Source organism: Cyclopterus lumpus, chromosome 24 (assembly GCF_009769545.1).
Source record: "Cyclopterus lumpus isolate fCycLum1 chromosome 24, fCycLum1.pri, whole genome shotgun sequence".
Taxonomy (NCBI): domain Eukaryota; kingdom Metazoa; phylum Chordata; class Actinopteri; order Perciformes; family Cyclopteridae; genus Cyclopterus; species Cyclopterus lumpus.
Window position 1 is genome coordinate 16151272 of NC_046989.1, and position 9211 is coordinate 16160482.

Here is a 9211-nt window from a genome sequence, read left to right on the forward strand (position 1 = left end):
TTCTTCAGTGTCTCCTCTCCACCACCTGTTCCAGATAGTCCTGTTTGCAGCCAATGATGGAGCCGACCTTCCTCACCAGTTTAGTGAGTCTGTTGGTGTCTCCGGCTCCAATGCTGCTCCCCCAGCAGACTACTAAGAAGTACAGAGCACTGGTCCAACAGACTGGTAGAACATCTCCAACATCTTGCTGCACACATCGAAGGACTGAGTTTCCTCAAGAAAAGGAGTCGACTCATCCCCTTCTTGTACACAGTGTTGATGTTGGCCTCCCAGTGCAGTCTGTTGTCGATGGAGACACATGTACTGGAGAACCTGTACTCCTCCTCCATGCCCACATCCTCCTCCACCATGTACACATCCTCTCCCAGAACTCTCAGCGGTTGTGGAGCCGTTGTCTTCCACCTAAAGTCCACCACCATCTCTCTGGTCTTGGCCACGTTCAGGTGATTTCTGCCGGCCCACTCCACAAAGTCATCCACTACTGCCCTGTACTCGACTTCCTGTCCATCCTTAATACACCCGACCACTGCAGAGTCATCAGAGTACTTCTGCAGATGGCATGAACCTGAGTTGTACTGGAAGTCACTTGTGTACAGGGTGAACAGGAAGGGAGACAGAACAGTTCCCTGTGGGGCTCCAACTTCACTGACCACCATCACAGACAGCACACGGCCCATTCGGACATACTGTGGTCTGCCTGTGAGGTAGTCAGTGATCCAGGAGACGGTGGACGCGTTGAACCCCACCACCCGCAGCTTCTCAATCAGCAGCAGTGGTTGAATGGTGTTGAATGCACTGGAGAAATCAAAGAAAGTGATTCTCACAGAGCCACCGGTTCCATCAAGATGGACTCCCACTCCCACACAAGGCTGGTAAGCTAATTGCAGAGGGTCCAGTGACGATTTCACCTGCGGTCCAAGGTCCAGCCTCTCCAGCACCTTCATCACATGGGATGTGAGGGTAACTTGTCGGAAGTCCCTGAGGTCAGATGGAGTTGTCTTCTTTGGGACAGGGAACCAGACACGACGTCTTCCACAGCACCGGGACCTCCTCCTGTCTCAGGCTCAGGTTGTAGAGGTGCTGCAGGACGTCCGACAGCTGGATAGACCAGGTCTTTAGGACCCTGGGAGGTGTGTTGTGTGGGGGAGACAAATGAGGGCTGTGAACTAAACCTATTGAAGAAGCAGTTTAGCTTGTTGGCCCCAGACCTGAAAGCTGCTTTCTTCTTATTAAGAAGTGCTTTCAGGTCACTGGTGATCCACGGCTTGTTATTAGGAAAAGCAGCATACAGTCTGGGATGGTATGGTGGTGTGTACACAGAACTTGATATATTCCGCATTATTCATGTTCCTCTTATGTGTGTATTATATACGTCCTTCGGTATTATACTTCTTTGGTTTTCCTCATTGAGCACGATTAAGTCAAAATGAAGTCAACATTTCTATTTGATCTGTATTTTGGTTTTGGACCAAATACCTGCAAAACTAATGACACTCATCAGCTTCAGTAGTACTGTGTGTTTGGATTAGATTAGATATATACTAGACCTAAGATGGTAAACTTAGGTCTACTAGGGCGTGGGTATCACCTGGAGGACTATTATGGACACAGGTGTGTCAGTCAACCGGTTCTAAATAGGTGAGAAGGAAGCATCACTGACAGAGGTACATTATCATGTTTCTGCTGTGCTAGCTACAGCACATGATATATTTATATATGTTTGTATTTACTTTGAGAGTTTGGAGATGTATCATGGGACTGTCGGTCGGCCCTGATGGTTGTCTCTAGGTTTTTTTTTTAGAGGTAAAACTCTGGAACACTTTCCCAACTACACAAGGACTCAAACATTTTGTAATTCATTATACTTTTAAAATATGTTCTGATAAGAAAGGCTTTTAATTCCTATGCAATTGTATGTTTCTTTTAATACTCATGAACCTTTTTATTATTATTCCAAATTAGTTTTTTCTGATTTGCATATGAAATACTAAATAATATACATTTTAAGCAAATAAAGCAACATTTTAAGCTAATTTAAAGGGAATTCTTCATGATTCAGCTATGTTGATGCAATCATGATTATGTTCCTAATGTTAAACAAACTCAGGAACAACGACAAAAGTGTTTTGCATCCTCAGACTTCTGAAAACGGGTTCACTAGAATGTTTAGTTTTCATGCATGAAACATTGTCATTTTACAGCGATGTAACTGTTACGTTGTGTCAGGTGACACCTTTTGAAGTCAAATGTTCGGAGTTCTGCAGATTAACAGAGTTGAAGTTATGTTGACACACGTTAGTCATTGCTTTGCATCTACTAAATTATATGTAATGGCATTTGCAAAGCGTGACGAGAGATGAAACCAGCCAGCACATGCTCTCTCTCTCTCTCTCTCTCTCTCTCTCTCTCTCTCTCTCTCACTCACACACACACCACACACACACACACACACACACACACACACTAACACAGAGGGTGATTAGGCAAAAGAATCACCAGGACACCCACGGTTTGGACTGAGTCAGAACAACAAAAAACTCAATTTCAACTTCTGTGTTTGTTTGTATCTTCTCTCTCTCTCTCTCTCTCTCTCTCTCTCTCTCTCTCTCTCTCTCCCCCCTCTTGTATCTGTCTCAACAACTTGGACCTAACCTTCCATCCTCTCTGGGCCTTCAACATTAATGGATCTTCAAAAATGGCTTTTGTTGCAATGATCCGAAGTGATGACAAACTTCATTGCAGTTCTTTTTTTCATACATCAATGTTCTATACAAGCTTCCTTGTATTGGTCTTAAATTGGCAATAATGCCTGAAAATAATTATACAATTTGTCTTGTGGGTGGCTCGTGCACATTGGGAATATGTTTTGCCTGATGGTGGCGCTAGAGGAGGGTCGTCAGGTCAAAAAACAAAAACATCGCCAAGAATCAAATCAGATTTCATGAAAATTAAGTAATTCGTTTTTAAGATACTTCGTCATGAACCAAAATTGTGACCTGATGGAAAAAATGGTGACAGGGTTTAAAAGCATCATAAGGAATCATCCTCTGGGGGACATGACTATCCAAATAGAAGTCCAATGAAATCTGACAAGTAGGTGTTGAACATTTGCTTTGACCAAATTGTTCGATTGACCGAAGTGCAACATGACAGATGGCAAGCTGGACAACAATGTGTACATTTACAGTATTTATATTTTCAGTCTTTGGGAAGGATCTTATTACAAATCGATCCACAAAAACCGTACATCAGACATAAAGAGTTGTATTCTCCTAACCGACTAATACACATTCATAATCAGAACAAGAACAGAATCAAAAGATTTTTACTTGAACTTTTTTATTACAAAATATAAATGGCAAAAAAGCTTTTTCTTTTTTTTGTTGCTAAAACAATATGATCAGTGTCAGACATACATGTTTGTAGGAAAACAAGGCTTTTTTTCTTCTTCTTTTTTAAAGAGTAGCATGCTACAGGTGATACAGTACCAGTGATAGGGCTCCCACTCCAACTAAAAGGACAGAAAAGAGGACGTTGAGGATGGACAACCAATCAACGTGCAGGGTGATTTGTCTTAGCGTCCACGTAAGATCCAGTTACAATCATGCCATTACATTAAGTTTGATCAATCAGAGTGGATTTTGAAACAACAAAGAGACGGAGAAGGGTTCATTATCCATGGAGAGTTTTCTTTTTACTTATCCACCTCATGACTTCACATTATGCAGAACTAGTTGTCTTTTCTTCTCTCTAAATATTGATAATGAGCTGTTTGAGGCTCAAGTCTTCACTTGAACTGGCCAAATGCCACCTAAAACACTTTCTGGGAAGTATTTTTGTTTTGCAGCTGCAGCACAACCTTGGTGCTATTCCATTTAATATTGGAGTGGAAAGTAAACAGAAATAAAAATGATGTTTAACATCTTTGTCTGTGTCATTTTTTTAAGGATCATGTTCAAGACGGTCTGTGAGAACAATTAACAGCGAGGTCACCCAGATGGCTGACAAGAAAGATCTTCATAATGGTTTAAGTAAAACTGTAATGTGTGAATATTTAGGTCAGGCCTGTAGTTCAGTTATTTTCAGTTCAAGCATCACAACATTTGATAATAAAAACCAATGACAAAGACCAATGCTGCTCATTTACGGATCAAATGTCCAATTGTGTTCCAATGTTAATTTGAGAGATCATACCCGACCAGGCTCTCTTCCCAAAGCCGGCGTGTTGTGTGTGAGGAGGGTGGAAGGGTGGAGGGGTGGGGGGGTGGGGGGGAGGTGGGGGGGGTGAAGCCAGGGGGCGGTGGAGGGGGGGAGAAGTCAATTTCTATATTTTCCAACCAAATCTTCAAATAACACTTAACAATTTAACATTTTACTCGATGATGCGGCGATGCGTAAGTTGGCACCACCTGTGCGTAATATATGACGCGGAGAGGGAAGCAGGCGCACAAAAAACAACTACTGTCAGAGGTCTTGAATACTTAGACAGCGGGTCGGCTGTTTTAAGAAAAAAGAGCTTTACTTCCCGACCTCGTCGAGGACTTTGCGGTTGAGCTGAGCCTGCTCCCTCTGGTTCTCCATCTTGGCGATCTGGATCATATTCCTCAGCAGGTGGAAGGTGAGGTCGATGGACAGCGGCGGCTCTTCGCTCCTTTTCAACAGATGCGCCGCCGTCCTCGCCGCCTCGTCCTCCTCCGGTGGGAGCAGGTGCAGGTGGCCCGGGTTCCTCTCTCGGAGAACCCGCAGGATGTTGTCGCCCAGCAGGTCGGAGGAGGCGCCGTCGGCGACGGCGGCGGCGGCGGCGGCCGCTCGGAGGAGCACTTCGTCCAGCTGCTGCGTCTGGAGGCGGCCGCCGCCATCCAGCCAGCCGGGGAGGATGCGCGGTCTGCCGGCGGCGGGGCGAAGGTGCGATGCGAGGAGGACCGAGGAGAGGAGTAGAAGCAGTGGGACTGGCTTCATGTCCTGCAACCAGAGGTGTTGATTAAGAGGGCAGTTCGTCACAGAATCATCAGGGAAATGCAACTGCCAATCAAACTCGCAGTAACCACTCGGGTGCGTTGCAAACACAAAAGTGATCATTTGGAATTCTATTGGAATTGAGGGTGATTTTTACCATCGTAGTCCGTCAATAAATCTCCTAAACTTAACAAAGTTATGATGATGTCTATTTAATATATATATATATATATATATATATATATATATATCTTTCCTGCAAGAAGAAATGCAAATAAGCACACATTTTTTACTTTTTAAAAGACTAAACTTGACCCAAAAAAGCAAAAACATTGGAGTTTAATAAGATGCACGTAAGTACAAGATAATTACAAATAAATAAATATGCCTGCATTTTTTGTTTTGTTTAAACAAAACTTAACTTAAAAAAAAAAGATAAATGAGAAGCGCTCTACTCACTTTATTCTCTCCAGATGCTGCAGCTTAACTTTGGGATGGCTGATCTCAGGTCAGAGCCGAGTGTGAACAGTCCCCGTGTGCAAAGACTGGAGAGCTCGGAGGCTTTTATACATCCGCTCCTTTGACGTCAATGCAAGCACAGCCACCGGTTTGGAGGGGACAGCTGGATGCTGTGATGGACAGGATATAAATAAAGTTATTATTTTTTAAATGTGCTTATTTCCTATCTGGGACCTCACCGGGTACACGAGTGGGGGGAGAAGGGTCCTTGAAGGGGCTTTGGGGAGGGGGTCTCTAACGTTGGGGGATCGACTTGAAGGCATCATTAATAAAATCTTGCTACTTGACTTAATGTTTCTTTTTGTGTCTTGTGACAATTGACACCTGATATTTCAACTTTTCACTTTTGTTTTTATGACATATTTGTGTAATTTATGTTTGCAAAAGTGCATACACATACATGATATGAGCAACACGATGAAAAGCACACTACATCTTATTATTATTATTATTATCATCTGTGTTCATCAGTCAATCAAATAACTCTTGAAACAAAAAGATTAAAGATCCTTTGAAACTCAAGAAGGAATTCATATGAATGAGCTGTTGCCATTTAAAGCCTGTAACTGGACAGACATGTAAAACACATGATAAGTTATAGATTATATGATGATTAGATCAATACTTATAGACAACTTCCCTGCCAGGAAGCCACATGGGCAGATTGTAGATGTTGATTTAGAGATTCAATGTGGGAGTTAATAGAAGTTAAATTACAAAACCCATTCTGTGCAGAGAATGTTGATGATCAGAATCTGAATTGCCCCTCCGGCTACTCGAGGAATATAAAATATAATATACAGGGGATGTCAGTCCCGGGCTGTCCTGCTACAGTGCATTTACATTTGGCAACCACTTTGGGGTCATTTGCTCCATCAAACCACCCACTCTAATGCTGAAAAGCCATAATCCATATCAACTAATTATTTTTCCAAACTTAAATTGCTTCATATTTTAGGACGTTTAACGTCATCGAGAAATACAATATTGGAACCAAGTTTCCAGGGTTAAAGAAGAAGCTCATTGCTCTTAAGGACCAGATGTAGTTCATGGACATTGTTCTGTTCATCATTTGTTTCTGAAGGCCTTGATGCCGTTTCATTGACCTTTTTCATCCTGAAATGTTTGTGCACATTTGGACGTGCAAACTGAAAAAACATTTTGGATCGGCACAAACAGCTGGTTATAGTTTCTCACCACATCTACGTCAACACTGGTGTACATTCAGTCTCCAGCTACAACGACTTTGACCTGAACATCAGGTCCATCACTCCTACTGTGTGTGTGTATATATATATATATATATATATATATATATATATATATATATATATATATATATATACCAGAGGGGTTAACAAGACTATGTGTGCTATATGTCTTCATTTAATCACCACTGCTTAAACCTCATAAATCCAGCTTTCTCTGGAGTGGGGCTTGTATCCATCAGGAAGGGGGGAGAAGGGGAGGGGGGTGGGGGCTATTTGGCAGATTTTCATTGGATTCGTCAGCCATTCTCCGCTTGCGTTCCCCCCTTAGCCCACGTGTGTTTGTGTGGAGAAAAAGTAAAAATTAAAGCTGCGAGCAGCAATGAACGGGTCCTCGCTCAACTGCGCCAGTCGGGTCATGTTTTGCCTGATGGTGGCGCTAGAGGAGGGTCGTCAGGTCAAAAAACAAAAACATCGTCAAGAATCAAATCAGATTTCATGAAAATTAAGTAATTCGTTTTTTGAGATACTTCGTCATGAACCAAAATTGTGACCTGATGGAAAAAATGGTGACAGGGTTTAAAAGCATCATAAGGAATCATCCTCTGGGGGACATGACTATCCAAATAGAAGTCCAATGAAATCTGACAAGTAGGTGTTGAACATTTGCTTTGACCAAATTGTTCGATTGACCGAAGTGCAACATGACAGATGGCAAGCTGGACAACAATGTGTACATTTACAGTATTTATATTTTCAGTCTTTGGGAAGGATCTTATTACAAATCGATCCACAAAAACCGTACATCAGACATAAAGAGTTGTATTCTCCTAACCGACTAATACACATTCATAATCAGAACAAGAACAGAATCAAAAGATTTCTACTTGAACTTTTTTATTACAAAATATAAATGGCAAAAAAGCTTTTTCTTTTTTTTTGTTGCTAAAACAATATGATCAGTGTCAGACATACATGTTTGTAGGAAAACAAGGCTTTTTTTCTTCTTCTTTTTTAAAGAGTAGCATGCTACAGGTGATACAGTACCAGTGATAGGGCTCCCACTCCAACTAAAAGGACAGAAAAGAGGACGTTGAGGATGGACAACCAATCAACGTGCAGGGTGATTTGTCTTAGCGTCCACGTAAGATCCAGTTACAATCATGCCATTACATTAAGTTTGATCAATCAGAGTGGATTTGAAACAACAAAGAGACGGAGAAGGGTTCATTATCCATGGAGAGTTTTCTTTTTACTTATCCACCTCATGACTTCACATTATGCAGAACTAGTTGTCTTTTCTTCTCTCTAAATATTGATAATGAGCTGTTTGAGGCTCAAGTCTTCACTTGAACTGGCCAAATGCCACCTAAAACACTTTCTGGGAAGTATTTTTGTTTTGCAGCTGCAGCACAACCTTGGTGCTATTCCATTTAATATTGGAGTGGAAAGTAAACAGAAATAAAAATGATGTTTAACATCTTTGTCTGTGTCATTTTTTTAAGGATCATGTTCAAGACGGTCTGTGAGAACAATTAACAGCGAGGTCACCCAGATGGCTGACAAGAAAGATCTTCATAATGGTTTAAGTAAAACTGTAATGTGTGAATATTTAGGTCAGGCCTGTAGTTCAGTTATTTTCAGTTCAAGCATCACAACATTTGATAATAAAAACCAATGACAAAGACCAATGCTGCTCATTTACGGATCAAATGTCCAATTGTGTTCCAATGTTAATTTGAGAGATCATACCCGACCAGGCTCTCTTCCCAAAGCCGGCGTGTTGTGTGTGAGGAGGGTGGAAGGGTGGAGGGGTGGGGGGTGGAGGGGTGGGGGGGTGAAGCCAGGGGGCGGTGGAGGGGGGGAGAAGTCAATTTCCATATTTTCCAACCAAATCTTCAAATAACACTTAACAATTTAACAATTTAACATGTAACAATTTAATGATGCGGCCATTCTCCGCTTGCGTTCCCCCCTTATAATAGCCCACGTGTTTGTGTGGAGAAAAAGAAAAAATTAAAGCTGCGAGCAGCAATGAACGGGTCCTCGCTCACCTGCGCCAGTCGGGGGCGCCGGCGGGACGCCGACCCGCTCGGCCGAGAACGTAGGGACGCCGGTCGTACGTTTTACCGTTTGTCGCGTAACCCCGATATTCTTTCGCCAGTAGGCGGCGCGTTGACTGCGAGTGAAAATAAGCTCGTCGATATCCTCAGGCCGCAACTTGTAACAAGCACGACGAGTTTGGGGCAGATTCGAGTGTGAACATATACATGCATCATGTGTCTCCACGTGAAGTGTAGACCACATTGTGTAAATTACATGTGAATCTGATGCATTTTAGGCTCATAGTATAGTCTATCAAAAATGTAAAATAAATAATGCATACAGTTTGAACATTTGATCTAAAAAAATGATTTTTATATAAAAATCTTTTTTATATTAAAAAAAATTGTTTGATATTAAATTTATATAAAAATATTTTTTTAATATAACATTTTTTTTTTTATATATATAAAATATTTTAATCT

General features: G+C 41.8%; 1 protein-coding gene across 1 annotated transcript; it reads right to left on the reverse strand.

The window, feature by feature from the left end:
• Positions 1-4434: 4434 nt before the first annotated feature.
• On the reverse strand, positions 4435-5483 carry uts1 (urotensin 1). Its single transcript, XM_034527397.1, has 2 exons — positions 5416-5483; positions 4435-4962 (listed from the first exon to the last, which is right to left on the reverse strand). The coding sequence occupies exon 2, from the start codon at positions 4957-4959 to the stop codon at positions 4519-4521; it is 441 nt and encodes a 146-aa protein (XP_034383288.1). The 5' UTR covers positions 4960-4962; positions 5416-5483; the 3' UTR covers positions 4435-4518.
• Between the last annotated feature and the right edge of the window lie 3728 nt (positions 5484-9211).

Bases quoted from the DNA above. Each gene is read 5' to 3' on its own strand.
- uts1 (XM_034527397.1), bottom strand. From the start codon at position 4,959: ATGAAGCCAGTCCCACTGCTTCTACTCCTCTCCTCGGTCCTCCTCGCA.